The 27,655-nt window shown below is 54.1% G+C and overlaps 14 protein-coding genes across 14 annotated transcripts; 6 read left to right on the top strand and 8 right to left on the bottom strand.

Annotated features, from left to right (window-relative positions):
* Nucleotides 1-169: 169 nt before the first annotated feature.
* B0H18DRAFT_1081579 (uncharacterized protein) lies at nucleotides 170-4,286 on the bottom strand (the record flags this gene model as incomplete). Its single annotated transcript, XM_048031414.1, has 18 exons — nucleotides 170-356; nucleotides 472-796; nucleotides 850-886; nucleotides 940-1,066; nucleotides 1,124-1,275; nucleotides 1,324-1,676; nucleotides 1,723-2,119; nucleotides 2,179-2,428; nucleotides 2,480-2,643; nucleotides 2,691-2,783; nucleotides 2,936-3,057; nucleotides 3,111-3,132; nucleotides 3,168-3,245; nucleotides 3,426-3,610; nucleotides 3,657-3,801; nucleotides 3,855-3,964; nucleotides 4,032-4,184; nucleotides 4,217-4,286. 18 exons carry the CDS (start codon nucleotides 4,284-4,286, stop codon nucleotides 170-172), a joined length of 2,970 nt encoding a protein of 989 aa, XP_047900468.1.
* A 378-nt stretch (nucleotides 4,287-4,664) lies between these two features.
* B0H18DRAFT_970295 (proteasome activator pa28 REG alpha beta subunit) lies at nucleotides 4,665-6,524 on the top strand. Its single transcript, XM_048043695.1, has 11 exons — nucleotides 4,665-4,794; nucleotides 4,857-4,919; nucleotides 4,974-4,978; nucleotides 5,039-5,336; nucleotides 5,393-5,430; nucleotides 5,490-5,498; nucleotides 5,571-5,584; nucleotides 5,657-5,674; nucleotides 5,733-5,863; nucleotides 5,933-6,046; nucleotides 6,106-6,524. The coding sequence occupies exons 1-11, from the start codon at nucleotides 4,747-4,749 to the stop codon at nucleotides 6,145-6,147; spliced, it is 780 nt and encodes a 259-aa protein (XP_047900467.1). The 5' UTR covers nucleotides 4,665-4,746; the 3' UTR covers nucleotides 6,148-6,524.
* B0H18DRAFT_970290 (glutamate-rich WD repeat-containing protein) lies at nucleotides 6,414-8,360 on the bottom strand. Its single transcript, XM_048043694.1, has 4 exons — nucleotides 8,137-8,360; nucleotides 7,757-8,080; nucleotides 7,006-7,702; nucleotides 6,414-6,942 (listed from the first exon to the last, which is right to left on the bottom strand). The coding sequence occupies exons 1-4, from the start codon at nucleotides 8,333-8,335 to the stop codon at nucleotides 6,606-6,608; spliced, it is 1,557 nt and encodes a 518-aa protein (XP_047900466.1). The 5' UTR covers nucleotides 8,336-8,360; the 3' UTR covers nucleotides 6,414-6,605.
* Nucleotides 8,361-8,412: 52 nt separating this feature from the next.
* Nucleotides 8,413-9,807, top strand: B0H18DRAFT_970279 (membrane-associated proteins in eicosanoid and glutathione metabolism). The gene is made up of 9 exons (XM_048043693.1): nucleotides 8,413-8,678; nucleotides 8,732-8,780; nucleotides 8,833-8,922; nucleotides 8,975-9,081; nucleotides 9,131-9,193; nucleotides 9,241-9,286; nucleotides 9,345-9,456; nucleotides 9,509-9,554; nucleotides 9,607-9,807. Exons 3-9 carry the CDS (start codon nucleotides 8,897-8,899, stop codon nucleotides 9,657-9,659), a joined length of 453 nt encoding a protein of 150 aa, XP_047900465.1. The 5' UTR covers nucleotides 8,413-8,678; nucleotides 8,732-8,780; nucleotides 8,833-8,896; the 3' UTR covers nucleotides 9,660-9,807.
* A 129-nt stretch (nucleotides 9,808-9,936) lies between these two features.
* B0H18DRAFT_1113221 (uncharacterized protein) lies at nucleotides 9,937-11,419 on the top strand (the record flags this gene model as incomplete). Its single annotated transcript, XM_048032916.1, has 4 exons — nucleotides 9,937-10,431; nucleotides 10,493-10,843; nucleotides 10,902-10,992; nucleotides 11,046-11,419. 4 exons carry the CDS (start codon nucleotides 9,937-9,939, stop codon nucleotides 11,417-11,419), a joined length of 1,311 nt encoding a protein of 436 aa, XP_047900464.1.
* Nucleotides 11,420-11,649: 230 nt separating this feature from the next.
* Nucleotides 11,650-12,228, bottom strand: B0H18DRAFT_867047 (transthyretin; the record flags this gene model as incomplete). The annotated part of the gene is made up of 4 exons (XM_048039830.1): nucleotides 11,650-11,739; nucleotides 11,791-11,955; nucleotides 12,020-12,129; nucleotides 12,201-12,228. 4 exons carry the CDS (start codon nucleotides 12,226-12,228, stop codon nucleotides 11,650-11,652), a joined length of 393 nt encoding a protein of 130 aa, XP_047900463.1.
* A 443-nt stretch (nucleotides 12,229-12,671) lies between these two features.
* Nucleotides 12,672-13,997, top strand: B0H18DRAFT_195207 (Nop52-domain-containing protein). Its single transcript, XM_048037057.1, has 5 exons — nucleotides 12,672-12,799; nucleotides 12,851-12,964; nucleotides 13,019-13,175; nucleotides 13,230-13,361; nucleotides 13,413-13,997. Exons 1-5 carry the CDS (start codon nucleotides 12,739-12,741, stop codon nucleotides 13,909-13,911), a joined length of 963 nt encoding a protein of 320 aa, XP_047900462.1. The 5' UTR covers nucleotides 12,672-12,738; the 3' UTR covers nucleotides 13,912-13,997.
* Nucleotides 13,998-14,143: 146 nt separating this feature from the next.
* On the bottom strand, nucleotides 14,144-14,635 carry B0H18DRAFT_1113218 (uncharacterized protein; the record flags this gene model as incomplete). Its single annotated transcript, XM_048032915.1, has 4 exons — nucleotides 14,144-14,240; nucleotides 14,298-14,368; nucleotides 14,429-14,525; nucleotides 14,589-14,635. 4 exons carry the CDS (start codon nucleotides 14,633-14,635, stop codon nucleotides 14,144-14,146), a joined length of 312 nt encoding a protein of 103 aa, XP_047900461.1.
* Nucleotides 14,636-14,879: 244 nt separating this feature from the next.
* B0H18DRAFT_970270 (uncharacterized protein) lies at nucleotides 14,880-16,087 on the bottom strand. The gene is made up of 6 exons (XM_048043692.1): nucleotides 15,851-16,087; nucleotides 15,788-15,828; nucleotides 15,313-15,538; nucleotides 15,134-15,247; nucleotides 15,045-15,107; nucleotides 14,880-14,984 (listed from the first exon to the last, which is right to left on the bottom strand). Exons 1-5 carry the CDS (start codon nucleotides 15,946-15,948, stop codon nucleotides 15,077-15,079), a joined length of 510 nt encoding a protein of 169 aa, XP_047900460.1. The 5' UTR covers nucleotides 15,949-16,087; the 3' UTR covers nucleotides 14,880-14,984; nucleotides 15,045-15,076.
* A 742-nt stretch (nucleotides 16,088-16,829) lies between these two features.
* On the bottom strand, nucleotides 16,830-17,375 carry B0H18DRAFT_950250 (uncharacterized protein; the record flags this gene model as incomplete). The annotated part of the gene is made up of 1 exon (XM_048041947.1): nucleotides 16,830-17,375. The coding sequence occupies one exon, from the start codon at nucleotides 17,373-17,375 to the stop codon at nucleotides 16,830-16,832; it is 546 nt and encodes a 181-aa protein (XP_047900459.1).
* A 309-nt stretch (nucleotides 17,376-17,684) lies between these two features.
* B0H18DRAFT_867159 (gamma-tubulin ring complex protein) lies at nucleotides 17,685-20,057 on the top strand (the record flags this gene model as incomplete). Its single annotated transcript, XM_048039840.1, has 3 exons — nucleotides 17,685-18,556; nucleotides 18,616-19,693; nucleotides 19,746-20,057. The coding sequence occupies 3 exons, from the start codon at nucleotides 17,685-17,687 to the stop codon at nucleotides 20,055-20,057; spliced, it is 2,262 nt and encodes a 753-aa protein (XP_047900458.1).
* Nucleotides 20,058-20,232: 175 nt separating this feature from the next.
* Nucleotides 20,233-22,000, top strand: B0H18DRAFT_970238 (inorganic pyrophosphatase). Its single transcript, XM_048043690.1, is given in 8 exon segments — nucleotides 20,233-20,396; nucleotides 20,408-20,409; nucleotides 20,455-20,493; nucleotides 20,551-20,804; nucleotides 20,865-21,139; nucleotides 21,202-21,366; nucleotides 21,420-21,529; nucleotides 21,589-22,000. 8 exon segments carry the CDS (start codon nucleotides 20,323-20,325, stop codon nucleotides 21,624-21,626), a joined length of 957 nt encoding a protein of 318 aa, XP_047900457.1. The 5' UTR covers nucleotides 20,233-20,322; the 3' UTR covers nucleotides 21,627-22,000.
* Nucleotides 21,826-26,619, bottom strand: B0H18DRAFT_970234 (uncharacterized protein). The gene is made up of 12 exons (XM_048043689.1): nucleotides 26,387-26,619; nucleotides 26,023-26,287; nucleotides 24,523-25,969; nucleotides 24,124-24,475; nucleotides 23,915-24,068; nucleotides 23,778-23,854; nucleotides 23,626-23,721; nucleotides 23,458-23,574; nucleotides 23,224-23,410; nucleotides 22,490-23,168; nucleotides 22,057-22,436; nucleotides 21,826-21,998 (listed from the first exon to the last, which is right to left on the bottom strand). The coding sequence occupies exons 1-12, from the start codon at nucleotides 26,501-26,503 to the stop codon at nucleotides 21,916-21,918; spliced, it is 3,954 nt and encodes a 1,317-aa protein (XP_047900456.1). The 5' UTR covers nucleotides 26,504-26,619; the 3' UTR covers nucleotides 21,826-21,915.
* Nucleotides 26,620-26,783: 164 nt separating this feature from the next.
* Nucleotides 26,784-27,652, bottom strand: B0H18DRAFT_970228 (thioredoxin-domain-containing protein). The gene is made up of 5 exons (XM_048043688.1): nucleotides 27,537-27,652; nucleotides 27,456-27,478; nucleotides 27,277-27,405; nucleotides 27,153-27,215; nucleotides 26,784-27,098 (listed from the first exon to the last, which is right to left on the bottom strand). The coding sequence occupies exons 1-5, from the start codon at nucleotides 27,606-27,608 to the stop codon at nucleotides 26,879-26,881; spliced, it is 507 nt and encodes a 168-aa protein (XP_047900455.1). The 5' UTR covers nucleotides 27,609-27,652; the 3' UTR covers nucleotides 26,784-26,878.
* Nucleotides 27,653-27,655: the final 3 nt, after the last annotated feature.

Below are 27,655 nucleotides of genomic sequence, written 5' to 3'. Positions count from 1 at the left end.
CATTGATATGCGGGTTACTATCAGCGCGCCAGTCAGTGCGGCGTACCAGAAATAGCGCTCTATCTTTGAGAGCGGGCAAGGAAGAGGACTAGGGCCGACCGCACGATTCCGCGCAAGCGTTCGACCTTGGCGTTCGTGTGTCAAGGCCAGGCGCGGCGATTAACTGAACTCACTTGTGGTCGCCAGTGGGTCCCTTGTGGCGGAATGACCCGCGAAGTGCCCAGCTTAGCACCGCCGTGTAAATACGGATCAAGGAGTGCGCCAAGGAGCTCCCAAGAATGGCAACTCGCAACCAGGCGGTGCGCTTTGATGCGGAGGGACGAAGCCAAGACAATGCACACATCCAGGTGCTCGAACTACAACACCGGTTCCAGCCGCAATGCAATGGATTACACAATGTTATGAGAGTCCTAGAGTGATGTAGAGTACGACAGAGCGAGAGCAACCCAATGCTACAGTGATAAAACATACATGATGCTATGACTTTTGAGCGTGAGCTTCAGCTTGGGATTTGACAGAGACGGAGTGGAAGGAACCTCGTCGTCTTCGTCCATTGCCATAACTGGCGGGCTTGTAGCAAGAGGGGATGGACCATGTCCTCCCAGGCTCAAGGATGGATTCGGAGGTCGCAGGGATCCTGAAGCACCCGGTGAGAACAAACTGTCCGAACTTGAAGAAAATCCAAAACCACCCGAGGCACTCGGAGACGCTGCCGGCGGACTCGTAGCAGCGGGCGTTGACAAAGGAGGGTTGCCAGAATTGAATTCCGCCCAACGAGGGCACTTCCTGTTGGTCTCTGAAAATCAAATTGTATCAATACATTCCACCACGCCGGTGACACGAACTCACTCATGTGTCCCATCTGACCGCAATGCCCACATCGTCTCTGCACGCGATTTCGTAAAAATCACATCAAGAACGCTGTCAATAGCCACTCACCGTAGTATCAGGCTTGAGCGGCCGGTTTAGCTGCATCGGAGTCCCGCCTTCCTTCACTATCTTCGCATTCTTACGGTGGAGACGTCTTTCCTGATTCTTCTTCATTCGGGCAATTTCCTCCTCCAACCTGAGAGAGTAGGCATTAATGAGGAGGATGGTTGATGTTACGTGAGAAAAGAGGTACCTCTTGCGCGCACGCCGATCCTTCTCAGCGTCTCCGGTCGGAGCCAGGGCATCGGCAGTAGTTGCCTCCTCTTCCAGCGCCTGCCGTCTCTTGACATACGCAGTAATGACAGCGTTGTCTCGTATGATTTCCGTCTTCCATTCGCCATCAACCTGAAGGACATGTCAGTTGTCGTTCATGTTATGAAAGATCATACGTACCAAACGCTTTATCCGTAGCACCCTCCTTTGCGCATCTGGACCCAAACTCAATTCACGATCACGGACAAGCGAGGAGCCCCGGCTGAATGTTGGGGACAAGGGAGCAGGAGTCTCGCGGTGAGCGACAGGAGATCCTGCAGGAGTGTAGCCGTCATGTGGACCGGACAGCTTTCGCTGTGTCTTCACTTCTGCCCTCTTCTCATCCTCTTCCGTGAGCTCAGGCTCATCCTTGCGGCTCAACGAATCGAACTGAGCCTTCCAAATTCGTTCGATTTCCGACTTATAGATCTGTTGTTGCTCGGCGACGTTATAGCGATGAGCAGATTTAGGGCGGTTCTCGGCCTCGGCTTCGGCTAGTCAGCCCATGAATGCCATCAGAATCAGAGCTATACGACATACCAAGCTTCTGCTCATAATCCTCGCCTGCCTTGACGAAGATGTCCTTCATGGACACGCGGACGAAGCTGAACGCCTCTCCACGCCCCGTTGGATCACCTTCACCGTGGAGCCGCAACATCGCTTTTGCTTGCGTGGCGAATAAGAAATTCTTGGTCGTGATCCACGGCGCAAGCTGCTGTTCGATGGAGAGGTTGCCCTCGTCGTCCTCAGCGACTTCGCCATTGAAGCTGTAACCGGCATCCTGCAAATGGCGCTGACCGACTTGCATGCTCTCGGAGAGAACCACTTGTTCCGGCGACACCATCTTGAGCATGTCGATGTCAGAAGGTATGGTCCATGTGCCCTTCAGACGCCAGAAGCCTTGATGAGGGCCGCGGCGATGGTACTCCATGAATTCCTGTCAAGTTATACTTAGCTTCTAATCGCCGCGGAGTCTGCACGACTACGTCAACCTACCTTGAGGCGTTGCCTCATTTGGAGCTCATTTTGGTCAGGGAAGTACTTCATCAGCCGTGAAATCTTAAGCCGCTCTTCCACGCTCTTCGCGAGTAACTTGAAGGCGATAATCTGGAGGCGGTGCTTGATAGTGTTCGTAATCTTGCGTGAGTGCGGACCAGGGACTTCTGTCACAGGATAGGTCTGTCCGACCACAAATAGATTCTTGATCTCCCGGATGTAGTACTTCGTGTCATTCTTGCATGTAGACCTGCCGGGGTTGTCAGGCTCGGAGATAGACCGGGAGGACCTAGCAGCAAACCTTATGACCAGGAAGTCCGTAGGGTATGCCTTATGACGAAACAGGGGTGCTCGGACGAGGTTGTTGTAGATGGAAGGAACCGTCTGTCCGGGATAGACATATCCAAACTTCATGAAGGGAGACTCGTCTTGAGGCTCAATGACAATAGGCTCTCCCAGGTCAAACTAAATGAAGCATTCAGCATTACATAGCTCAGCAGGCAGATTCCTACCTTCGGTACATGTTCATCCTTTTCACTTTTCTTACGGTAGTATTGACTAGATGCTGCCCATTCCGAAGTTGAGACGATGGGTGGATGCTCCTCCTAGAATGCTGCATGTCAAGAGATACATAGTCGTCGGGTAGGACGGACTTACCGATATTCCCAGAGTACAAAATTGCTCGTGTCGCGAAGACTCAAGTCTCCACTCCTATGTAGGCCTTCGCCCACATTTCCACCCTTGCCGACCTTCCTACCGCCTTGTCCTTCTTTTTCTTGGCAGTGCGAACCTTGGCGAAGTGGATTTCGACGTTCGAAGGAAACTGCAACGCGGGTCGGTGGAAAGAGCGCGCTTCCTGCTTGGACAGCGTGTCTTGTACTTTACGCAAAAACGAAGTCTGAGTACAAGGAAATTTCCCAATACGCAAACACGTACGAAAGGCAGCTGGAGCTTCTGAGCGGGGTAAGCATGTTCCACGACCAACTGACCAACGTCTGTCGGACACGATGCCGGCCACCGTCCTTGTTGACCTCGTAATACTGATCATTGGATAGATTGAACCGATCCTTCGGTTGTTATCTGTCCTAAGTCTTTTGCGTGGCCTCGCACATCTTGGGCTACAACTCAGTTCAGTGCATAATAATGATGAAGTTGGTCTTACCAGGTGTCGCTCTTCGCGGCAGTGTCCTCCTCGTTAAGCTCCACTGCGTGAAGTCACGAAGGGAGCCCGAGGACTCCAAATATACTCTGGTCCACACTCCAGATTCGAGGACCTTATTTTGTGGCGCTGTCAGGTCTGCCGGGGGTCGCCAACGGCGCAGGCTAGCATCTGCGTCAGGTTCGTAACAATTGTCTTCCCAGTTGGAAAGCAGAACAAGGTCGAAGGAGCGATCATCCAAAGGTAAGAAATTGGAACGTCCGAGTGGGAGCGCTCCTGCCGTAAACATGAGTGAAACAAATACAGTAGCACCGTAAACATACCTGTAGCGCTTTCCACAGATCTACCTCACATTCCAGATGACACGACTCCTCCACACGCTGATTCTCGACTTGTCGTTCTGTGTCGCCCACTACGGCAGCGAGGAATCCTCGTGGGGTCTCTTTCTTTCTCGGGTAGACGGCCTCACTATGTGACCATGAGCGGACGAGCAAGGCGGAAGCCATAATTGACATACCTTGGAACGGTCTTCTCGAATCCTCGACCTCTGCGTCGTATGCCCCTTGAACAGTTCCGTGAAGTTCAGGACTTGATTCTTCTCGAAGTCGGAAATCTTTCGAAGACAGTCTTTGGACGTTCACCAGCGTCGAACAACTCGTGTGCGTTTCTCTTTGGGCCGACCTGCTGCGGAGACATGCCTCCATCTTGACCTGGCCACCTCTGTCAGAACCCTCGGCTTCCAATTCCTTATCCACCTCAGCCTCCCAATCCTCCCCTTCTCCCGGACCGACTGCTTCAGAATCATTATCCCACTTGTCATTGTATATCTGTTGCGCAGTGAAACCCGCTGCCCCCGAAATACCGAGTTGCCGGAGAGACCTGGTCCCGTCGGCAGATCAAGTCCGCTGAGGACACTGTTCAAGGAGAATCCAGTCAAGTAGAGATACATCACTTCATCCTACGAGACAAGTCAGTCGCTAAGACCTCACATTCTGACAGTCTACTAACCTGAACGCCAGACATCCCGAGCGTGACGGAATGGCGCTGCGGCGTGTGCTTTCTCGACAATGAGGCCGGATCACGTCGAATGTGGGTGCTTTCCAACACAAACAGAGGTGGTGAGAGCTTGATGTGCAGACAAGGGCGGTGCAGCACGCGAGACAAGAGGAGTACGTTGAAGTTAGACTATGTAAGTACGTAGAGGTCGCAGCCACTCGGGCGGTCGTACTTGGGCGCTTACAAACGCGTCGCTCGATCTCATGACCTAAGCGCCGACCACCGCATCCCAGCGTTGGTATTGTAGGCGCGCGCTCCGACTCCGCTGCTTAACGCGGGTCTGTGTCACTCTGTGTGTATCCTTGGACGACCCTCGCCACACCGCCCGTTCACATACCAAAGAGTATCTGAACATGTCGGGCAAGAGCAGTATGGACAAGGAAACCACGAAGAAAATAGAAGTATGCTCTAGTCGGCCCAGTACTACCGCGTCGAGACTGCTCACAGAAATCTACGTCGACAGGAATTCCAGTCAGCTGCCTCAGTGGTTGCTGAGAACGTCGTCTTCCGGATTTTCCCATGCAAAGTGAGCATTGAATCAATGGTCTCTCAGCACCGTCTGACACCTCTGGGTTTCTAGATATTGTAATTGCAATGCTCTCGCCACTGTTCTTCTCTTCAGTGTTTGTTAATGGGTGCATGTAGAGAGATACAGCAGCTCATTGACTCTACCAATGACTCGTCATCGCAGTTTCACACCTCTCACGCTGCCACTTCCACCAATCCGACGGTTTATCCTCCACCCAACTCCACGGAGGAAGGGCCGGATGTCAAGAAGCGCAAGTTGCACTCTAGCGATGCCAATGGCGTCGTGTCCATGGGCTTAACAGCAGCGAATGATATACACCACGCTGTGTACCCAAACCTCGTCAAGTCCAATCAACACATTGACAACGTGCATACCGTAGTGAAGAGGGAATGCGAGCAGCTGGCTGATCTATGTGTAAGGGCATTTTGCTCGCGGAGATCAAGGAGCCTGTGACGATGCATAACTTTCAGGACAAGGTGAAACTCTGGGTCAACTTGTCTATGCCAAAGTAAGCTAGGCATGTCTACGTCAGTTTGATCACTGAGCTGACGGAAAGCGCGTGGACAGAATCGAAGAGTATGTAACCGTTATTTGTGTCGATTGCATGCGGAACAAAATATCTAACGCCATTCTGATTCCCTTCTGCAGCGGGGATAATTTCGGTACGTCCTGATCATTCATATTGCCACCGCAAATGGCACAAATACCAATGTTGCACTTCCTGCGACCGATAGGTGTTCAAATACAGGAGGGTTCGTTCACTCCGACTTTGTGATCCGACGAACTGTCACGAATGCTCATGTGGAGCAGAGGTTCTCACTGAGCTCCACCGTTCGCAAGAAAGCGCATTCAACATTCGGGACGCGGGTCGGCTAGACCATCTGAACCGCGCAAAAATCTGCTCGAAGATTGTGAAGTACCCCCATATAGAGGACTACACCGTACGTGCGGCACCGCATTCCCCTCTCAACCAAAGATGACTGACCGTCCGTGACCCGTTCTAATCATAGCTGGCGCTGAAGGAGCATGATGAGAAGCAGCTTTATGTTGCGCGGCAGAACCTCCACGACCTCCGGAACGTATATGCCATTTTGACTGACATCTTGCACAAGAACATCGCGAAGGTGAGTACATTCCGCCGACGGGTCGTCATGCGATTGGCTTTCACTTATCACCGTACTAGATTCGCTCGCCGAAGGGGAACAATACCTCCGGGATGTATTGACCTGGCTAGCCATCGCGTGACAGAATTTTACGGGCAGCCGCTGGCCGCGGTGCTCGGGGCACCATCCATGTTTCCCCACACCGATGTCGTCAATGCTGGAAGTTCAAGTCCGCTACCATATGTCTATCTCCCGCGATGTTCGCCCCCTCTAAATCTGTCACGGTGTCCTTAGCTATTCTTACGACGGCTCCTGCGCCGGACCGTTTGGGACTCGACTGTTGTCTCTTCCGATATCACTTGGCTCATAGGACAGGAACGTGCAGCCGAATAGACGAGACCATTTATAAATAGCCATAGAGTAAAAGTAGCACAAGCACAAGGCTATCTATGTCATTGGCACTGGACATCGGAACAGCATCCTCACCCGTTCACTCTGCCACGGTACTCGTTGAGACAAGAAGGCCTGCTGACTATTCCATCCGCGGCAAGTGCATTGAATTGATGCTCTACAATTCACATCAGACAGATATGGTCTTGAATACATTGAAACCATCTAGTGCGGTGCTAATGACCGTGCCCGGTATCTGCGGATGCCAGTGAACTTCCTTAACATCCTTCTGGCCTTGGTGCACGAAGAGAAGCTGAGGGGGTATGTGATGCCCGCCTCCTGGCATCTCCTGCATTGCCCCAGTCTCTTCGTCGTCCTGTTCCACCGCGAGGTCCCACAGCGTGGTTTGATCGTCTGCCCCCGATGCAGCAAAGATAGAGTCTTCCGTAGGGTGCCATTCAATGGAAGTGACCGGCGCCCGGTGCCAGTTGAAAGTGGCCACAGGCGTAGGGTCTGGGGCGGACGTCCTGAATTCCATGCCGTATTAGCAGTCGCATCCACGACGTTGAAGGCCCGATGACTGTACGTACCCTTTCTTCTTGACGTTTCGTAAGTCCCATACTTTAATGCCACCTTCATCGCCTCCGCTGAGTAGAAGGTACGCCGTTGAGCGATTCCAGCTGATGACGTTCACGTCCGCCTCGTGCGCCCGCTCAATGCCCGCTACACTCCGTCGGCCCTTGCTTCGCACGTCCCAAACCTGGACGCTCTGGTCGGCCGAGCACGAGGCAAAGACAGTGGCCTCTGTCGGGCTCCATTGAAGGTCTTCCACGCTGGACGTATGCGAGACAAACGGCTGCGACAGCGCATTGAAACCTGAGGGGGTCGTCGTCGTAAGGTAGATTTTTGCCTGGACATCTCCTGTGAGAAGTCGCAAGGCGGAGGGGTTGGATTCGCCGGATGATGCCCAGTCCATCGCGAATCCTTCTGCACGGCCATGGGAAGCGATGGTGAAGGCTGGACTGTGGGTTCGTGACTTGTCTGGAGAATAGCCAGGAACGTCCAGCGCCTCAATGAGCGGTCGTACGTCCCAGATGTGCACCTTGCCCGTTTCTGCCCAACTTGCAACATAGTACGGCTGAGACACTGGCGGCAGGGCAGATGAGGACGGCAAAGGTTGCGCTCTGACTCGGTTAACACCACCGAAGTGAGGGACGGATCGGAAGTCTAGGATCGGATCCTCGTCTAGTGTATCGTCGTCGTCATCGTCCTCTTCATCGGACGCATCTGCAGAATATGTCTTAGGGTACCAGATATCATACTCGACGCAGGCTTACTTACCAGGATCCTTCTGCGTCCGTTGCAAGGAGCTCATTCTATATACAGATAGCTCGTTATTTTTGGCCGCATCCGCTTGTGTGCCTGCTACGATGTAGGCAGTAGCGGGGAATCGTTGGCGTTGATCACCCAGGTTGTCCCGAAGGACGTCGAAGGATAGACATGGCCAGTTGACATTCATGGAGTGTCGCATAATGTACACAGATTCGTCTGGTTCCAGGATTTCATCCTGTTCGAGCCTATGGACACCAGCAATGAAAACGTCCGACGCGGGTGGTGCTTCGTCGGACTCTTCAATGGCAGGCATGACCTCGTCGACTTCCATTGCTTTCAAAGGCACAAAATGAGATTCACGTACATGTCCATCGTCGTAAGCTACATACCATCGGGCCTCTCCTCTGTCTCGTCGTCGTCGACTACTTCCTCATCGCTCTCGTACTCGTCCTCCCAGTCGTCCTCAAACTTGCCCATTTCCTCTTCTCGAGCGACATTCTCCTTACGCTCGCTCCCACGCGGTACTTTCCTCGGTGCGGTGTCAGCAGATGTTGTTGCCTGGAGCTCGGTTGCTGTGCGTTTGACCATTGTGTGCAAAGCCCGAGTCCGAAGGGCGGGAGCTGCTTCTCGATCGTAAATTTCGGGATAGACGCCCGCGTTAGTCAACGTGGGCGCAGAGATCTGCGATAGACGCCAGTGCTCGGGGCGGAGTGGAAGTGCGGCAGGCGTGAGTTGGGCACTGGCAGGCGACAAGCAGACACGCCTCCAAGGTGACAATCTGTCGCTCGCCGTCTTCTGTCGTAGACGGCCGTTTCAATGGCTCTCTTCTCTATAAATTTCGCCCGTGTGGTCGCCCAGGATCCCCCGTAACCTGGACACCCACCAGCACAGCGATTGAGCCGTCGCGCTTCGTGTGCAATCGCAACCGTACGTACGTGTCCGACGTTCGCCTGTGCTGTCAGCCTGTGTAATCGCAGTTACTAGTATTGACTCAGCTCGTGCATATCTTGCCGTGAGCTGACGTGTGCTTGAGGCGCATCAGATATATTCCAGAGCATTGCCGAGTAATTAATTCGGAATACCAGGCTATATAGTCCGGCCTGCCTCCGCTCATCCCCTCAACTCAAGCCTCAGCTCGCTGCATACGAAATGTCTACTATCATCTTTTCGAAAGAGTGAGTCCCACACGCTAAGCATGGAGCTTTGGCTAACAAGTGAGCTTCGCAGCGTGGCATACCCTGTGACTGCAATCGTCTCGCTCTTCTGGTTGAATGTCTTCCAGACTGTCAAAGTAGGCCAAGCGCGAAAGCGAGCCAAGATCCCTTACCCTCAGCGTACGCTTCACTAGCAAACATGCCGCGTCGTGTTGACTTGGAAGCCTAGTGTACGCGGAAAAGGCTGAGGCGGCGGCATCGAAAGACGCCACCATCTTCAACTGCACACAACGTAAGTGCTCCGCAGATTGCCTTGCTACCATCTCAAAACTGAGCCAGGCGCCCACCAAAATACCTTGGAGTATCTACCCACCATCATCACCGGGTTCGTTGCATCAGTTCAAACATATCGCACCGCATACTCACTGAGACGAAATGGTCAGGACGCTGGTTACCTCCTTGAGGCACCCGGTTCTCGCGGCTGCAGCGTGTGGAATATGGGCGGCGAGCCGCTTTGTGTACACGATTGGCTACAGCACTGGTGACGCTGAGAAGGTGAGGAGTCCAAGAGTGTGCAAAAAACAACGATGATCTCATGGAATAGCAGCGCAACAAGTTCGGCAGTGCGTTCGTGAGTGGCGCAGGCTGGTTCAGTACGTCTCCGTTGTCGTATTGTAGGCGGGTCGTTGGCTAATATGTGGCTAGCTATCGTCGGTGCTTCAACCTGGACAGCCATTGAGCTGCTCCGCGCGCTTTGACGATATTGGGATGTGTAAAGTTGCGTAGTAGTGCAGTTTGGGTGCAGTGTAGTAGTCGTACAGTCTGCATAATTCGTGTTTGTGAGCCGTTGGACGCCCAAAGCGGCACTGGCAGGTGGCCGAGTCGCGCTTGCCCGGTTCGGACTGGGATCGCAGGGAGCATCAAGCCACAAATGCAGTTCCATGGCCAGGTTTCCCACATCGTCGCCTGTCGTTCTCAATCATTCTCCCCATCTTCATCAACGATCCTACGCACAGACTGGTCACATACTCTGCCATGCTGGGCCCTTCATCACGTCCACCATTACCGACGTCCTCGTCGGATTTCGCCCTCCCTCCCTCCACATCCTCCTCGTCCTCCAACACGACGTACGCTGCAGATGACCTGAGCCCATTCATGCTGCATGTCCGTCGGCCAAGCCTCCTTGTGCCTCGCGCCCCATCTCTCCCCGACCGGCCACAGCGAAGCCCCCTCGCAGCGTCCATGATTCGCTCCGGCACCAATACGAGTGAAGAATCTGAGAGCGACCGCGAGAACGTGAAGATGCAGACGGACACGCCCCCTTCAGGCGACTCAGGCTCGTGCACACCATTACTCCCTGGTCCCGTCATTACAAGTGCTCCCCGCGGTCGCGACACCGACATGAAGGCGAGCAGACCACGCAGCCCATCTACTCCGCCGCCGAGCAGGAAGCTATCGGACGCCGTTGCTGACAGCCAGTCCGGATCGTCTACCTTCGCGCGTGCCCATAGTCGGCGGTTCTCACAGAGAGTGAGCAGAAGCATCGTTGTCCGTCTTTTGACTATATGCTGACCCTATCTCTGTTAACCAGTTGAAGCCGCCGCGCATACGTTCGCTCGTCTCTGAGTCGCGTCCGGAGGACGACGAAATGCGGTCGGAAGCGCAGTTCCAGCGACTCGTCGCATCATTCTGCGAGCTACCTTCGCCACACCGAGTACAGCGTCCGCCGTCAGATCGAGGCAGGTACCCCGAGGAAGCAGACGTCGAGGAACCTCGCAGGCCGGATACGCCGAGCGACGATGGGGAGCTGGAGGACTCAGTGCCGTTCTCGTTCGTGGATCCTATCGCTATCTCGAAGTCCGTCACGCCCGCCGCGAGTGTGAATGGGGAGGACATGAGCATGTTGGATAGTCCAGGAGGGGCAGCGATGGATGTCGATGTCGTACGTCCCATCACTTTGTTGTCTCCCTGATCCTTAGACTGACACTGGGATATGACAGTCATCGTCTGTAGTCGGCTCGCCTGCTGCATCCTCATGGCGGTATACCCCGCCTCCAACGTCAAGTGCTGTTAGGACGAACAAGCGGAAGAGTGCGTCATACCCAGGAGTTTGCTCTATCATTCATAACTGACGTTACGTTCAGTGGATGATCGATACGACCCGTACCCGACTACCAACAAGCGACGTGCGGTCTCTCCATCTATCAGCTTCCTGCGGGACAACCAGCCATCGTTGTTCACCCCCCGGACCCCTTCTGGCGCGCCACGCCTCTCAATGCCTATCCCCATCCCTGTTCAAGGACCGAGTTCAGCCACTTCCTCGCCCATCATCGGCTCATCCTCGTCATACTACGGTCGTGGACCCGCCAGTGCCCTCTCCAGCCCTACCCTACGTGCACAGATTGGTCTTGGAAGCCCTGTTCTCAGGCCCATCATCCCACGGCCGAGGCGTCATGGCGACGAGGAGCGGGAAGTCGAAGGTGCCGGCGACGGTGTGAACGGGTTGAGCCTTGGGTAGGTTCCTCCATCGGATGGGCACCGCCCTCACTGTTACTGTGGTCCGTCTGCTATCCATTTGCTTTGTGTGTTATTGTTCGTTATTCGCGTTGCTCCATATTTGCATTGTCACTATCATCCTGGATCGCCTGCACTCTACTGTAACAGCCTAGCTCGCATCACGCACATTTGTTGATACCTAGAATACATGTACATGTATCCGTAGTGGATGTCTGGAGTATATTACATTGTTCAGCTACCTCTGTAGGTTGTGTACGAGTAGGGGCTAATGAGCAGGGGTATATGATAGTGTTGGTCGGGATCCTGCACTTCGAATGTAATCTGCTTGCGTATGAGCGGGATATTAGCCTGCATCTATTCTCATGTACACACCTCTACCCAGGGATAGAAGCATTTGCGCCCTGTGCCTTCGAAGTAGTCCTTCGTCTTGAAGAAGACTTTGTACATGACGCCGGCCTTCAGCTTGGCGAGTTCTTCCTTACTCTGACCTTCGGTAGCCTTGGGCCAGAGTTGCATACAACGACCATCTGAATCAGTCTCTCTGTAGCAATGCGACCATGAGCACACCACAGAGTGCATTCGTTCGAGGCGGTTCTGCGACATACCCTTCTACAAGTGGTTCGAGCGCGGCAGCAGCTTCAGCTACCGGGTTGTACTCTTGCAAGCGAACGTGGACGCCTGCTGCTGGCTTTCCCAGCGACGAATCGAGCACTGCGAAGGTCTATTAGTACACACCAGTAGAGTCTAGGGCCATGCTGCGCTCGAGCGACTTTCAAACCCACCATGGCAAGTAATGGGTGATTTCGACATGATCGTTTAGATAAAGCCCGAGCGTGACCTCAGTCGGCCCCTTATATGTGCGACGACCTGGCTACTGCGCGTCTGCCATACCCCTTGATGCAATCTATACCCGTCGCCGGGGCTGGATGTGCGTCTCGCCCACCGCCTCCGACTGCATATTGCAATTTAGCGTGCTACAAACGGGGCATGCCTTGATGATCGGGTTTGGCTCATTCAATATCTGAACTCTGAGCATAGCCTCAGTGAGAACACACGAACAGTGGACCCATCGTAGATTGGTGGCAGACTCGAAGCAATAATCACAGGAACAATCGCTGCTCGTCCTTGTGCAACTCCCAGTGTGCTGTTGATCTGACCTCCGTCGCGGCCGAAGCGCCCATGGTCTACGATCACAGACCACGTGTTTGCGAAAACATCCTCGTCCCGATTTGTGCCCGATCGCATCTAACCTTGGTCTACTTACGCTAAGTAGCCACTGCACGCATATTGAGAGGGAACGGACACAAAAGCTTTGCACGCATGGCGACTGTACCATCTTCGTCAGAGGTACCTCCTCTTGCAAAGTACCTCGCGTCCACAGGTGAGAATCACCACTGACAAAGATGAACCATGACTTACAATGTCCCGGAAGACAAGAAGACAAGAGACAAGGCCATCAAGCAATTGGCCGTCGTTCTGTCAGACCCCTCACAGGTCACACTACCTCATTCCGATATGTCAAAGCTCTGGAAGGGGATTTTCTACTGTGGGGCTTTCCGACCACCGCTGACTGATATCCACAATTGATCATTTGCGGCAGGTTTCTGGATGTCTGACAAGCCGCTCGTTCAACAAGCGTTGGCGAGCGAACTCGCAGAGATTCTTCTAGAAATTCCATCAACGTCAATGACGTTTGACTTCCTTCAGGGATTCTGGGAAGCTACGGTCCGCGAGTGGAGTGGTATCGACCGCTTACGGTTAGCGGAAACGACCGTTCTCCAAGAGTTAATGGCTAATTCATGGTGTACTAGGATCGATAAATACTACATGCTCGTTCGGAGATTCGTCAATGCATCATTTAGGCTCCTCATGCGGATGGATTGGGAACCGTCGTCTTGCGAACGATACAATTCTATCCTCGCACAGCGCGGCGGGCCACTATGGTATGAACATTTCGCGAGATACGCATGCTCATCTCACTGACATGCTTGTAGCTCAGACGACATCCGTGTACCGACCAGTCTTGCATATCACTTGGCGGATATCTATCTCGAAGAGCTAGACAGAGCACTCGGAATTTCTCCGGAACCTTCTCCGTCGCCCGCACCGCTATCAACGCTGCTCAACCCCTTCTTCATCCTGGCAGCCAGGACACCCACAAAAATCACCTACGACCGCATACAATCCGTTTTATTCGAGCCGCTGTTCACAGCATTGACACCCAAGCCCGATGACCAGCCACCCAGCCGCAAGAAACCGCGTTTGTCTACACCGACGTACTCGAACCTCATTGCAAACGCATGTTTGTCCGATCCAAAAGCTGAAGGCGCGGTAGAGAGCGAAAAGCTCCGGAAAGCACTGCTGAGACGCATTTTCGACGTGGCCAGTGGAGAGGACACGCGGGATGCGAACCGACGGAAGATGTATAACTTGTGGAAGAGTCATATGGAGGACGAGGATTCAAGTGGGCAGACAGCCGTAGATGCTAGCTAGGGGTCCTCAGCAACTCTTGTCCTTATCCTTACCGGATATTCCTCGATCGTGCTGCCTGACCGGCTACGTAGAGAGCGGCTCAATCATGCGAGTGTATTATATCATACAGGATGTGGCGGAACACTGCGGTATCGTGCGAGTTACAATGACTCTCTCCTATGCTAAGATAAATTATAGTGTCGCGTAGGAGATAGTGGATGCTCCAATTCGAAGGGACGATCGCAGGTCGAGTCTATGCGTACGCATAGGTTCCGCGAGCATGGCGCTGGAAGCGAGCTTGTCCGACATATCCCTTCGGGATAGCAGAGTGGAGGGGCCCGGAGATAAGTCTGGAATAACGACGGTGAGTATATCGGGGCTTCGTGGTGACTGTTGAGGTGACTGACCTCGATGTCTCCTGTTGGCTCCAGACCCACGTCCACATAACGGTTTGGATCCCGCCAAAAAGGATCAATGACTGAGGCACAGACTAACATCAGAGGAACCCATAGCACATAGTGGAATGAGGAACACGTACGGGGGCACGGTTGGCAATAAGGCTCATCATCTGGGCCACTGACACGATGTAGCGGTAGGTGTCAAGAAGTGGTGCAAGGATGAACTGAGGGCGAGTGCTAGTGCGACGCTTTGAACTCTGGGTGAGTGTAGAGCAGCCCAGATATTATTTGCTTTTATACGAGTCCTCGGCGGTATCGACACGGCAGCCAACGGGTCCGACAGCCATCGTCGAGCAAAACCGGAAAGCGAGGACTCGTCGAGCTCATTCTGGATTGTAGGCGATGACAGGGATCACGTTTCATGCTACACCGCGCAGAGCTGCTATGGCATGATAGATGGTCTGGACGACATAGGGGTTTGGGGAGACCGCTCTTGAACGACCCAGTCGCGCCCACGTGACCATGGATTCATGGCTGGAACGCGTTCGCTCGGTCTGGTATCTGCCACGCTCATGCGCGCGTTCCTTGTTTGTATGGATTGTCATCGGACGCCTTCGGAACCAACGAGATTATGAGGTCATCATAATACAATGAAATCGAGCTCGGACCTGGATGTGTCGCCACTTCACTGGTCCTCAGTTGGGGGAATGATCGAATAGAAATAAGATTACGACGAAACCACCGATGAGTACTCACTACAACTTTGCCTTCACATTCCTCGCTACACTCTACAAGTCCGGCAGTTCCCTCTGTATGAGTCTGGTCCATGTACTTTCCCGCCACACTCGTCCATGCTGTCAAGGCGCTCCCACAACGTCTCCTCATCTACGTTGTAGATTTCGTACTTGGCACCATTTAACGGTCGACCTCTCGCTTCGCGACTTCGAGAGCCGGTTTGTCTCTCCCCTGTGAATCAGTCATGAATTAGACAAGAAAGACACAAAGTTATGTTCACATTACGTACTTTAGTAGTTCCAACAGTTCGCGGCGATCAGGAAAGAAGAGGCGTGGTTCCAGTACAGCTAGAATTGCCAATGATGCACGAAATAAGAAGGAATCGCCCTCTAGAAGGAGGATGTCCCATAATCGCGCACATGCCTCGAACGGAAGATGATCGAGAAAGAGTGGGACTAGCCAGTCAGGCAAATAGGCTGCTGGCGAGACCTGGTGCTGCTTAAAGTTGAAATAGACTGAGATATGCGGCGTTGAGTTTAGCAAAGGTGGCAAGCGTTATTGGCCGACTTACTCTTCGGCATTCCATCCGCCACAGTGTGTCAAAGATTCTAACAGACCGATCAGACGATGACAAGACTACAAGTAACCGGCTCTCAGTCACCTATAATACGCCTCAACCTGTATGACGTCAAGACAAATTACGACTGAGCGAGAGGATACTCACATCATCCTTGGACGTAAGCCCGCCATAGAAAGGCGCATACAGTGTCGCTCGAGTAAGTTCGCATCACGACAAAGCCTTGGGCTGGGGCCATGTTGAGCAAGACCATCGCAGCATTTTGGCTATTCCGGGCATATATCCTAGCCCTTCGTCCGACCGAGACACAACCCAGGCACATAACATGTCCTTCAGGTCTTCATACATCGGGCCAACACCAGGTGCAAATAATGAAGGGAGGGCAACGTGGTTTGATGTCTTCCTCGATAGACCAAGAACCGTCGTGGGGAAAGACGCGTGATTGAGAGCTCGCTTCGCCCGTGCTAGGCACGTCTTGTATGCATCTGCCAATGATCAGCTTCGTTCATCTCGAATGACTGTATTCGTACAAGTGCATTACCTTTGCTCAGTACAAGAGAGTTGCCGACGGCGTTCTGCCACATGGTCGCCCTTAACTTGGTCGGTACACCTGCCCACCAGAGCTTCCGTAACTCAGGTTTTTGTGCACGACAGTCCAGTCTGGGACGATCTCGCGTTCCCAACGACCAATAGACTCCTCGATCTTCTTTTCTCGTACGTGTATCGTCTCTTTGCAATGCTTTGCGTCTCTTCTCTCTGTCAATCAGTACATGGGCAAGATAGTAAAAAGGCTGAGCCAATAAAATCCTCAAATACGGCGCGGAGCGGCAGACTCGCTCGACTCACCGGCTGCCCGACTGTGCTTCATCATCTGTTCCCAATCCGCCATGTGTTTCCTATCCTCGCGCGAGGCTTCGGAGGAAGGAAGGTAGGTCGCGTCTTGCTGACACCCTGTCTAGGATGCTAGGCCCCATGGACTTCGCCTTCTGCTCCGAAAGGCCGAAGCCGCAGGAAGAGGCGCAACATGCGAGATGGACGTGCGCGATGAGGTTGTTCGCTCTGAAGACGACGATGGGAGATGGGAGACGGAGGAAGACGTCATGTTGGGCGCGGAACGAGGCGGGTCCGACGGGGTGAAGCGCTTCGAGGACGCACGTCTTCTCCAGACGCGCTGCGGGCAGGCGCAACCAAGCCATTCGTGCGACCGACAGACTCGGGATGTACTTCCGTCACTCAGCCTGTGACTCCGAGGCATCTATATGGACAGAGTGATATTCTGCTGAGCGAGGCTCCTCAGAGGGTTCGGGAGGCGAGACTGGCGTAGGTTCGGGAGAAGGGGACGAGTCTTGCAAGTCCAGTGCAGAGGTAGGGCTGCTGAGCTGAACTTCGTAGAACGAACTCGCGTGGGACGGTGCAGATGGTCTGTCCGATGAAGAGGAATGCGATCGTTGCATGGCTGGGGGTGCCGAGAGCGACTGCTCGGGTTCGGCCTCCTCCGCCTCCACAGGCTGCGGCGACAAGTACGGGTCGACTGGGAAGCCAACCTTCACGGCAAAGTCTGCCACCTCGTCCTGCGTGAGTCGGTCTTGAATGTTGTATGACTTTGCCAGCTCTGCACGAATCGCCGCGGGTGAGAACTCGGGCACTTCGTTCCGGTCGTCCTCGTCCTCGTCGGAGAACGCATCATCGAATGGGCTCTTGACCGGTCTCCCAAAGTACCTCTCATCGCGAACCACGTCCTCCTCGTCAGAGTGTTCGTCGTGTATACTAGACATGGTCGCCCGTGAACGGCGTGCACGTAGGGGAGATGGTCATCAGCAGTAGGTGGTCCGGCGTTCGTTGCAGGCCGTGCTGAGGCCGACAAACGAGCGCGCGCCGCGCGGGCCTCCCTCGGATCTGATCACGGGGACTAGGCGACGCGACTCGACGCGTCCGACTCCCTCATCCGCCCAACGTCCACCGGCAGCCCTAAGTACCTCGCGTCCAGTCGCTCGGCTGTCTATCACTATAGTCCTTAAGCAGGCAGTGGTGAGCACCTGATGTCTGCTGAACGTCCACCATCAGTTGACGAGACAAGGTGATCCATGATAGCAGAAGTTCTCCTGGTGCTGGCCGGGCACTCTTCCTCGCTATTTCCGACGGACCACAACGTCCACCCAGCATTCTCTCCCCTGTTACACCCTGGAGAACAGCAATGTCTGGAATCTTTGGGCCAGATCGCGGTTCGATACCGAAAGATCAAGGTGGCATGCTCTGCGCTCTCTCGTTCACAGTCACGCTATATCTCTGCGCTATGCGCGACACTGAACGAAATTCTCAAAGATGACTATGAGAACTTAGTCGTCGAAACAGAAGCCAAGGTATTGAAGCGGGATCCTGGTCTCGTTGCCACCGGGTCGTTCGTACCTCTGTCTTCCATCCGAGCCACATTCGCCGAGTGGGACGCACCTCTCGCCGCCCTGGAGACCCTCTTCGAAGAGTTGCAGACACAAACAAATTGGCATCCTGGGCCTTTGATCGATCTCCTCCAGAAGCGGTCACATACTGGAATTCACCGGATCGCATGTATCCTGGCTCGTCTATGCGAAGCGGTGCAGCGGGTCTGGATGGCGCGGCTCCAAGCGTTCTTGATACATGGCACAGTAACGGAAAAAGACCCACTAACCGACAAAGACTATACGTTACTGGAAGGCGCAGTACCATCTTGTCTGTCTTCTCAGTCACGAGAGTCCATAGCTTACGTCGGTCGGGCGATCGGTACAGTCAAAGCCGCAAAATGGGAACGTCAATTTCCGCGAGAGCTAGCCATGGAGCACAGCAAGTTGTTGGAGGGTGTATTGCCCCAAGAACAGTATGCCTTCGACCGTGTGATCGCTGACATCAGGACGACCGTTAGCGAGTGGTTATGGCTCAACGTCCTCACGCAGAAAGACGTTGATGTTGCTGTTGAGTCGCTGTAAGTAGGCTGGATTATCTTTGGGCCTCCTTCGTGCTCATGCTGAAAATATGCCCTAGTGCTAACTACTTCTTGCTCCGGAACGGGGAGTTCGCGCTATCACTCATTCGTGAGGTTGAACGCTTGAAGATCTCGCGTCTCACAGGCCGCTCAGGACCCACAACCATGATCAGGGAGCAAGATCTGCATCTTGCCCTTCTTCGTGCGTCACTGGGTACAACAGCACAACAGGATCCGTCGCTCTCTCATCTCCGCTTCCGCCTCCCATCAGGACCCTTACGCCCACTACTACCTTCGCTTGCCACGGGCCCCGCCAAGGACCTATCAGCGTCACTTTCGACAGTCGAAGCGACCAGCTTCGATGACCTGCTCCTTGGCACGCCTCTCGTTCTGACATACAGTGTTGCTTGGCCCCTGGATCTCTTCCTGCATTCGTCGGATCTCCAGATCTACGGCGCCCTGTTTGCCTACCTATCTGCGCTTCGCAAGACCCACACGCGCATCCATACCTGCTGGACATCCCTATCGAACGCCCAGCGTGCACGTCGCCGATGGACAGGCCTAGGAGAAGGTGGTACGGCCGAGGATCTCGAAGTCCGAAAGGAACTCTTGCGTTTCGGGTGGGGTGTAGTGCGAGAGATGAGCTGGTTCCTCGACACCCTCCTGGGCTATGTCATGACGGACGTTGTAGACGTCGAGTTCAGGAGACTGAAGGGGTTACTCTTGGAGAAGACGTCGGGAATTGTCAGGCAGCCGACCGGTACACGGCCTGCACCAACCGACACAGATGCCGACCCGCCCTTTGGGACCTCTCATTCCTCATCAACCATCCCTGCGTCCTCAAGCGGGGCTTCCCATCCCCCCACTTCTGCGCCGTCCCAGCTGGACTTCACCACCCTGCGTAACATCCACACCACTTACCTCGAGCGCCTTCTCACTGGTAGCCTGCTGTCAAATCCTGCCTTGACGGCGATCATTCGATTAATCCTGGAGATCTGCGAACGGTTCGTTGCGCAAGTCGAGAGATGGGGAGGAGATATTCTTCCGGCTCTTCTCTTTGAAGGAAGCCTTGCGGGCGGCGATAGAGTGGGTAAAATGGTCAAGGAACGGCGGACCATCGTGGCTGAGATCAATGAGGTATGCTCCTTAACCGCATTGCAAGAGAGCGAGCCCCTGACGTCTTGGGTAGACGCTACATTCACTCTTGAGTTCATTTTATGAGCAATTGTCACTCTCGACAACACAGCAACCTCTCTCCGCGGTCACGGATGCATCGAAGTCGATGACTCAGAACGCGAGCATGGCGAATGCCTCGAGTTTCCGTACCTTCCTCCGTCCGAAACGCGGCAAACGCCTTGCAGGGGATGAAGAGGTCCGTCGGCACGTAGAACGCCTGCTTTTGCGCCTGGATTTCAACGGCGGCTTCTCGAAGCCGACACGGAACGTAAGAATACCTGCGAGCGAGACGGAGGAGATATTGAAGCAAGGCGGGCTCGCGTAGCTCGCGAGCGGGTGGTGGTTGTGAGGATGTGTGCTGGTTCGGAGATGTGATGGTTTCCCCACCTGGCGCGGTTCGTAGTGTGATGCTCGTCGTTCGTGTAAGATGTACGTAGTGTACAGTAGTCCGACGATGAGATAGTCTGGGGAAGACTGCTGGTGACTCGTGAGGGTGTCGTGATGAGATCGTATCAAGGCGAAGCGATCGCGATACGGGTGTAAGGGGGATATCGATTTGAGAACTTGGCTATAAACACCACAACGGGTGCATGTCCACCGCGGCCGCTCTTCGACGCCTGTCACACCACGCCCGCCTCTTCTCCTCTACCACCACCATGGCCTCCCGTACGTCTTGCATCCCGCTCGCGTCCAGGCTCCTGCTCACCATGCCTTGCTCACAGAATACACCCCCCGCCTCATCGGCGCCCCCAACACTCTCGGTGAGTCCAATGCAGTTTCTACGCGTCGAGATGGCCGGCTGATCATACGGCGGACAGAGCACCGTGTGTTCCTTGAGCAGAACGGCAGCCCCGTCTCTTCCTGGCACGACATTCCCTTGTTCGCAGATCGCAACAATGGCATCCTGAACATGGTCGTCGAGGTCCCCCGCTGGACCAACGCCAAGATGGAGATCTCCAAGGAGGAGCCGTTCAACCCCATCAAACAGGACATCAAGAAGGGTCGTCTGCGCTTCGTGCGCAACTGCTTCCCCCACCACGGCTACATCTGGAACTACGGTGCTTTCCCCCAGGTGCGTCAGACAGCTCGTTTGGTCGCCAGTACGCCCCAACATAGACATGCCGTTGTGTAGACCTGGGAGGATCCGTCCCAGACCCACGCCGAGACCAAGGCTAACGGTGACAACGACCCGCTCGATGTCTGCGAGATTGGTGAGCAGGTTGGTTACGTCGGCCAGATCAAGCAGGTCAAGGTTCTCGGTATCATGGCACTTCTCGACGAGGGCGAGACCGACTGGAAGGTTCTCGTCGTCGACGTCAACGACCCCCTTGCGTCCAAGCTCAACGACATTGAGGACGTCGAGAGACACTTGCCCGGCCTCGTTCGTGCGACGAACGAGTGGTTCCGGTACGTATTGCTCGCACGGGTTTACCTCGGTCCCCGGCATTCATGACGACTTCATTTCGTAGGATCTACAAGATCCCCGACGGCAAGCCCGAGAACCAGTTCGCTTTCTCTGGCGAGGCTAAGAACAAGAAGTACGCAACGGAGATTATTCACGAGTGCCATGAGGCATGGCGTCGTCTCATCAGCGGCGAGGCCCCCGCGAAGACTGCCTCGTACGATCTATCGATGTGTGCCTTCCCCTATGCTATTGCTGTATTGAGGCTAACGCGGGCCCTTACAGCCGCAACCTGACCGCTCCGAACTCGCCCGGCCACGTCACCAAGGATGACCCCTCGCACAGCAGCATCCCTCCGGACTCGAGGAAGCCTCCGGCGCCCATCGACCCTTCCAGTGAGTCTGCCGTCGTCTATGTCTGCTACGTCGGTTTTAATGTCACCGGTCGCGGTCAGTCTCGAAGTGGTTCTACATTGCATCCGCTCCGGTATAAGTCGTTTCATGGGTGTATGTGTAGCGTGAAAATGGGAAGCCAATGCCAATCTGTCTCATACAGTCTAGCGATGGGTCTTCGTTCCGGGCTCGTTATTGATCGCGTACATCGCTTTTGTGCCCACCAACAGAAGGTTAGTGAGCAACGTCGCGCACTGAATCGAGCTTGACACGAACCGCAAGGCGATCGACTGAATTGCAGAACCCCGGGGATATTATACTTAGAGCTACAAACAGAGAGGGTGCACGTCTGACACCATTATATACATAGATACTTTTACCATCACAGCCTATCTTGACTTATCCGCACCGTCCGGTTGCATTGGCGGATACCTGCAGTACCGATCCGCGATGAATGTGACAGTCCATGTACCTAATGCATAGACGATCCGTCAGACTCGTGAATTTCAGAGACATCTACTGGTACTGACCTTCGAGTGCTGAGAAGACCGAATACTCCTTTGTCGTCACGCCCGATACCGTATGAGTCTCGAGCACCTTGCCCTGCTGACCTTTCTTGCTGGTGAGCTCTGCCCGCTGGTAGGTGAACGTGAATGGAGGTTCCCCGATGAGCGTGAAGATGATCTCCGCCTGGTCGCCCTCGTGTATGTCCTGCACAATCCTCTTGCCGTGGCCGACGCGTGCGGCAGGAAGGGAATGCACGGTGTAGCGTAGGTCTGTCACCGCGGTCTTGCACATCTTCTGCTGGTGTGCGATGGACGTGATGTTGAATTCTCCCGGCTGCTGCTGCGCGATCGAGAAAGGAGAGATCTTGGCTTCTTGCGTGTAGGACTTGCCGTTGACGCGGTAGCTATGCGGGGAATAAACACGGAGTATAGACGGGGAAGAATTGATGCAACGTACCCAATAGTCCACGGTGGAATGCCCTCGAGCTGGAACTGCGTGACATCGCCAACACAGAAGTCTTCTCTCCTATCAAACGGCACGATCGCCGCCGTCTCGGCGACATCCACGTAAATCGAGCGATACAACGGATCTGGGACCGCCTGTTCGCAATGCGACGCGTCCTGGACGCCCTCGATGGTGACAAGATGTGGTCCGATGGAGTTGAACGTGTATTTGGGGACATTGAGCCTCCACGTCTTCTCATGGACGTCGAGAGCCTCCCGGTGGACATTACTCGTAGCCACATTCCGGATGGCCAATTTGACCTTGAACGGTGCGGTGCCCTCCAAGATAACTGCCCCATCCTGAATGCTGGGATCTTGCGGGAGCAGGACATCATTCAAGCAGTACGAGAGGCGACTAAGGCTACGGAAGCGAGCGGACGGGCGCGTGAGTACCTGCTGCTCAAAGAGCAAGCGTTCGGAGCGTGGTATGACGGCGTCCTTGTTCTTAGCCAACGGATACGCTACGTCGCCGATCTGTTTGACTTCGTAGTAAATGCGGGCTGCTTCGCTGGTATGAAGTTGGAAACTGGTCCGCGGCTGGATGCTGCTGAACGTGGGCTGATCCAGAATCTTCGTACCCCCTGCGTCGTTGTCCCTCGCAACGTTGTACATGATCTGGAACGGTGGCCGGCCTGTCGATTTATCAATCAAAAGTCAAGGAGAAGAAACTGAGTATGCGATGCGCACCAGTCAAATCAAGGTCTACATGATCGTGAGCACCTTCACAGATTGGCGGGAGAATGTGTGACCCGTTGTATGGCTCATACGTAGATTGGATCTCTGGGGATAACTTCGCAGATGGGCGCGGAACATGGTCCACGCTATATGTAGAATCGCGCAGAACCACTGATCCCGGGCATTGTGAATCGGAAACCTACATAAAATGAGCAGATGTTATCGTGCAGGTCGGCTGGACCTTACCTCGAGCAACTCATACACTCCTTTCTCCATGACATGCAGTTCCCCGTTAGGCGATGACACCGTGGCGGATAGTACTTTGCCTGGGTAATCGACGTGTCTGTATTTCACTCGCCATGGCTGTCAAACTTGAATGAGTGGCTGTAATTGTGCGTCCGGTAAGCGGCTTACCCCATCACCAGTCAAGCGTAGTGGGAGCGCCACTTGCTCATTGTCAAGAGTCGTAATATGGCGGTCCTCTGCTTTGCCATAAAATTTGGCTGTAGGCTATGGTAATAGGTTAGTGTCTGCAACTGGACTTCTCGCCAACGAAGACAACAGACCTTGACCCGGCGAACGTTGACGGCTATGCCAGGAACAGATAGAGAACGCTTGCACCCGTACGAATCTTCAACGCTAACTGTGATGGCAGTTTCAGGATTTGACTTAATCCCGATGTTCGAAAATGCTTGCGACTTACCGAGGTCAATCTCAAAGGAGCCACCGTCCCGATCGACGGCTTTTGGTATCGGAAGATTGAGTGTGTGACGTGAGTTGGAGACGTTTGGCACTCGCACTACCTCGGAGCCTTTAGGACCAACGATTTGCGCTTCAAGGGTCCAAGGCCCAGTACCCTATACAACGGACGTCCTTCAGTTATTTTCGACTAAGGGACTAAACCAGACTTACGCGAAGATCAATATCGACGTCGACGGTGCTGCCTGAGCAACTGCTGATCTTTCTCTTTCCTCTGCCAATGGGCTCGCGGTGCGAAAACTCGGCGTATGCAGGTGGATGCACTACTTGGTCGATGCTGGGCCCGTTAAGGTCAACCTTCTTATAGTTTGCGTCGCTCAGGTACAGGAATGTGAAGGTATAGTGACCGCTGCGCTCTGGTTGAATGGTGAGTTCGCCCCTGGAGTTGGTGAATGATTTGGAAATTTCCCTGGGTGGCTCCTTGTCGCGCTGCATACGGTAATAGACCTGGAAGGGAGGTGTCCCATGTAAGACCAGGGATGCAGACACCCCCGTATCTCCCGAACTACGACTCGTCAGCAACGCGCAACATAGGAACCCAGCAGCACTTGCCATTCGTGAATCTTCTTCCACTCGATCTCTGCGGTCGGATAGGGCCTCTCTACCACCTTGCACGTGTCCGGGCTCAGAATATCGCCTTCGCAATACCTGCCTTTAACCCCAACCAATGTATACTCCCCGGGTTCATTCACACGGAATGTGACATCGCGACGTCCTTGAGGCAATTGCACATTCTTCGTCCACGGCTTGTGTCGTTTAGCATCCTTCTTGCCACTATCCTCGACTTCAAGTGGCTGATAGCGTACGTTGACGTCCCAGGGACCATCCAACGAGTCCGCATTCTTGGCGGAGATGACGAGAGGGGAGTCAGAGCCGATCAACAAAGAAACGGGGGTGCCGGGGCTACAAGCCTCGAACAAGACACTGGGGCGGCGCAAAACGCTAACAGAGCGACGCGTGCGAGAAAGTGAGGCGTTGTGGGCAGGTACGACTCCTAGTTTGTGCAGAGCACCTGGAACAGTGGAGTCTGGTGGAGAGGCCGTCGACCCTGCATGAACGACATTTCCTATGGCGTCCGTGACAGCCTCTAATACATAGGAATGCGTGCCGAGGGCGTCAAGAGACACCGTCAAGGGGATACGCAGTTCTGCGGCAGGTCGCTGCGTTGGTGCACGTTCCAGCGCGCGGTTCTCGTCAATTGACCGACGGTGTGCGTGACCCGAACTCTCGATACCCTCGACCATGAATGACTCTCTCCTTCCGTCGACTTCTTTGTACCAGCGTAGGCTGAGCGGGGGAACGCCATAGACATCAATGTGGAGGTTGAGCTCTTCACCAGCGCCCCCGGTGATCCCAGGTGTAGCGCACCGCGTATCTGCGATATTGTCCGGTACGAACTCCGCTCGAGGACAGGGTACAATGGTAACCTCGCCTGGATAGACAAGTCGAGCTTCGCTGGAGGAGTCCAGGACGCGGTCGAGCCGCACCGTCCCGGGCTTGCTGATCCGAATATATGTCATGCTTTGTGTCTTCTGCAGTTTTGTAGGCGAGTCAGTCCCAGTTTGCTCGTCTTCATCATCGTCGTAGTCGTCATAGTCGTCATCCTCGCGTTTTGTCGCCGAGCTTCGTGCTATTTGGAGGTCCTCCAGGCGGGCATTCTCGATAGCCTTCAGATCTTTTGCGGACAGATCCACTCGCTCGATTTTTGCTCCGGACCCTTCGACATACCCCAAAGGTACAAGTGAATAGCGCACGCTCGGAGGGGAGGTGTTGTTAAGAAGAAGTGGTACGAGAACGCTATGACTGGATGATGCCAGACAGAATGTCTGTCCGTAGGGATTGAGGTACGCCGTGCTGATGGGAGACATCCTGACGGTATGTTGACCCAAGAGGTGCGCATCCTTTCCTCCATTCGAGCCAGAGATAGAGCCAAGACCAAAGCTAGGGAGTATGCTCCAAAGTCCGGAGCCAGGAGGCGTCGAAGCAATGCCTGCTCGGTCTGCGAAATGCCATGTTAGGTGCATACGCCAGCCGCAAACCAGGGACACGTACTGGCGAGGCCGAGCGAAGGTACAACTGTCCAAGACCGTGTTCCTCCCACATTCACCGTGATCCCACCAAACATGAGCCCATCGAGGATCCATATTAACAGTATCTGCAAAGCAACGACGGACTTGCTATACTTCAGACGCGGTATTCGGAGTTGTGCAAGACAGACGCAGAAGAGGAAGTCGAAGGTAAGCCATTTTTTGACGTAGGCCCCATTCGCAGCATCTGGTAGGACCAAGTATCGCAGGAAGTCGAAGGCTTTGATGGCCTAGAGCGTTATGTTAGTTAAGAACTGTGTGTGATATGCTCGAACAAAGCCATAGCTTTTCGCATTGCTTCGGCCAGCCACAAGATGAGCAAGACTTACCTGGCAAAGGGCACCAATGCTCAACGCGTATAATCTTTGAGTAGGTACATCCAGAAAAGACTCGGGGACAAGAGTGCTCGTAGCCGATGGAGGGTTCGCTTTCGCGTTGGATGTCATGAAGGCTCGTGTATCATATAGGTCGTCACGTCCAATGCGCAAGAGCTTTGTCGCCACGTATGCTTACGGGCGAGGGAGCGGCAGTCGCCAGTGAGGTGAGGTGAAGGACGACGAGGACGCAACGCCGTCGCGGCGCCACCCTTCGCAGTTCGACAACAATGGCACCAGAACGCGCACTGCACGTGACCGTAATTTACCACCAACTCGGACGATGAAAGAGCGACTGGATGTATCTGTGCTGAAGATGACAATCCACTTTGAATCCACTGCATAATTTTATTTAGAGTCATAGTACAACTACTTAGGTAGTAGCAACAAAGCCACGGCAACTAGTCACACAAGCTTTGATCCGATGGCGATAGTGTTCCATGCAGTTCAGCTTATATACCACAGGAATAGATACCCAGCTACGAGGTATACCAGGACTTTGATCTTGGGGTCAAGCTGAGCAAATGCAGTGAATATCGCAGGCGCGTCGGCTTGTGGCTGCGGGTCTGACGGCGCCGACGGTGTGTCACCCAAGCGTTGGCCCTTGCCACTGAAGGCACCCGATGACGATCCGGACGCATGACGATGCAGTGTTTCTTGCAACGCACTGCAGAGGCACAAATGAGATCACGCAAAAAATGTGAGACTGATTCAGCAGTACCCTGGATTTGCCCCTCTGACCTGATCGACCTTCGTGCTTCCTCGCAGGAACACAAATGTTGGCCTGGCACCAAATAGGTAGGTCACTGTGTCCAACGTTCCAAGAACTCAAGGCTGCCACTCACATCGCAGTTACACGATACCGACTAGCCACATCCTTCGCGGCATCGACGTCGCACTTCAAGAAGTTGACATGGTTGTATTGCTTCGACAACGCTTCATATTTTGGTGCAATCATATGGCATGGCCCGCACCTGTAGAGCCTGAGTAATTCAGAGAGTGCGGTATCCATGCAGGGACATACCATTCTGCATGGAAGTCGATGACCTTCAATGAGCAATGAATACTACACTCAACCTTCGCTGAGCACTAAGACTTCGCTCACAGAAAGCTTATCCGAGGCTTTTGACAGAATTCCGTCAAGCTGGGAGAGCGAGGTGATATGAGTGATAGGCATTGTCTTCGTCGAGGAGGCTGAAGAGGCGTGCAAGACGATGTGTGGCA

The sequence above is a fragment of the Fomitopsis serialis genome, assembly GCF_022376445.1.
Source record: "Fomitopsis serialis strain Sig1Antser10 chromosome Unknown B0H18scaffold_2, whole genome shotgun sequence".
NCBI classification, from domain to species: domain Eukaryota; kingdom Fungi; phylum Basidiomycota; class Agaricomycetes; order Polyporales; family Fomitopsidaceae; genus Fomitopsis; species Fomitopsis serialis.
This window is presented reverse-complemented; position numbering and strand designations above follow the sequence as displayed.

Bases quoted from the DNA above. Each gene is read 5' to 3' on its own strand.
- B0H18DRAFT_970295 (XM_048043695.1), top strand. From the start codon at position 4,747: ATGTCGGGCAAGAGCAGTATGGACAAGGAAACCACGAAGAAAATAGAA. The intron at 4,795-4,856 runs GTATGCTCTAGT...CTACGTCGACAG, and splicing joins AAACCACGAAGAAAATAGAA to GAATTCCAGTCAGCTGCCTC. The intron at 5,337-5,392 runs GTAAGGGCATTT...CATAACTTTCAG, and splicing joins AGCAGCTGGCTGATCTATGT to GACAAGGTGAAACTCTGGGT.
- B0H18DRAFT_970270 (XM_048043692.1), bottom strand. From the start codon at position 15,948: ATGTATGAAGACCTGAAGGACATGTTATGTGCCTGGGTTGTGTCTCGG. The intron at 15,539-15,787 runs GTATGCGCCTTT...CGCATATCTCAG, and splicing joins GAACTTACTCGAGCGACACT to TCTATTTCAACTTTAAGCAG. The intron at 15,108-15,133 runs GTGTGGCGGGAA...TACATGGACCAG, and splicing joins CGCCTTGACAGCATGGACGA to ACTCATACAGAGGGAACTGC.
- B0H18DRAFT_970290 (XM_048043694.1), bottom strand. From the start codon at position 8,335: ATGGTCAAACGCACAGCAACCGAGCTCCAGGCAACAACATCTGCTGAC. The intron at 8,081-8,136 runs GTATGTAGCTTA...TGCCTTTGAAAG, and splicing joins GACAGAGGAGAGGCCCGATG to CAATGGAAGTCGACGAGGTC. The intron at 7,703-7,756 runs GTAAGTAAGCCT...CATATTCTGCAG, and splicing joins ACGGACGCAGAAGGATCCTG to ATGCGTCCGATGAAGAGGAC.
- B0H18DRAFT_970228 (XM_048043688.1), bottom strand. From the start codon at position 27,608: ATGCCTATCACTCATATCACCTCGCTCTCCCAGCTTGACGGAATTCTG. The intron at 27,216-27,276 runs GTGAGTGGCAGC...ATTTGGTGCCAG, and splicing joins CGGTATCGTGTAACTGCGAT to GCCAACATTTGTGTTCCTGC. The intron at 27,099-27,152 runs GTACTGCTGAAT...GTGCCTCTGCAG, and splicing joins GTCAGAGGGGCAAATCCAGG to TGCGTTGCAAGAAACACTGC.
- B0H18DRAFT_195207 (XM_048037057.1), top strand. From the start codon at position 12,739: ATGGCGACTGTACCATCTTCGTCAGAGGTACCTCCTCTTGCAAAGTAC. The intron at 12,800-12,850 runs GTGAGAATCACC...ATGTCCCGGAAG, and splicing joins AAAGTACCTCGCGTCCACAG to ACAAGAAGACAAGAGACAAG. The intron at 13,362-13,412 runs GTATGAACATTT...ACATGCTTGTAG, and splicing joins CAGCGCGGCGGGCCACTATG to CTCAGACGACATCCGTGTAC.
- B0H18DRAFT_970238 (XM_048043690.1), top strand. From the start codon at position 20,323: ATGTCCACCGCGGCCGCTCTTCGACGCCTGTCACACCACGCCCGCCTC. The intron at 20,494-20,550 runs GTGAGTCCAATG...TACGGCGGACAG, and splicing joins CGGCGCCCCCAACACTCTCG to AGCACCGTGTGTTCCTTGAG. The intron at 21,140-21,201 runs GTACGTATTGCT...TTCATTTCGTAG, and splicing joins GCGACGAACGAGTGGTTCCG to GATCTACAAGATCCCCGACG.
- B0H18DRAFT_970234 (XM_048043689.1), bottom strand. From the start codon at position 26,503: ATGACATCCAACGCGAAAGCGAACCCTCCATCGGCTACGAGCACTCTT. The intron at 25,970-26,022 runs GTACGTGTCCCT...GGCATTTCGCAG, and splicing joins ACCTTCGCTCGGCCTCGCCA to ACCGAGCAGGCATTGCTTCG. The intron at 23,411-23,457 runs GTAAGGTCCAGC...CATTTTATGTAG, and splicing joins GAGTGTATGAGTTGCTCGAG to GTTTCCGATTCACAATGCCC.
- B0H18DRAFT_970279 (XM_048043693.1), top strand. From the start codon at position 8,897: ATGTCTACTATCATCTTTTCGAAAGA. The intron at 9,194-9,240 runs GTAAGTGCTCCG...AAACTGAGCCAG, and splicing joins CATCTTCAACTGCACACAAC to GCGCCCACCAAAATACCTTG. The intron at 9,287-9,344 runs GTTCGTTGCATC...CGAAATGGTCAG, and splicing joins CTACCCACCATCATCACCGG to GACGCTGGTTACCTCCTTGA.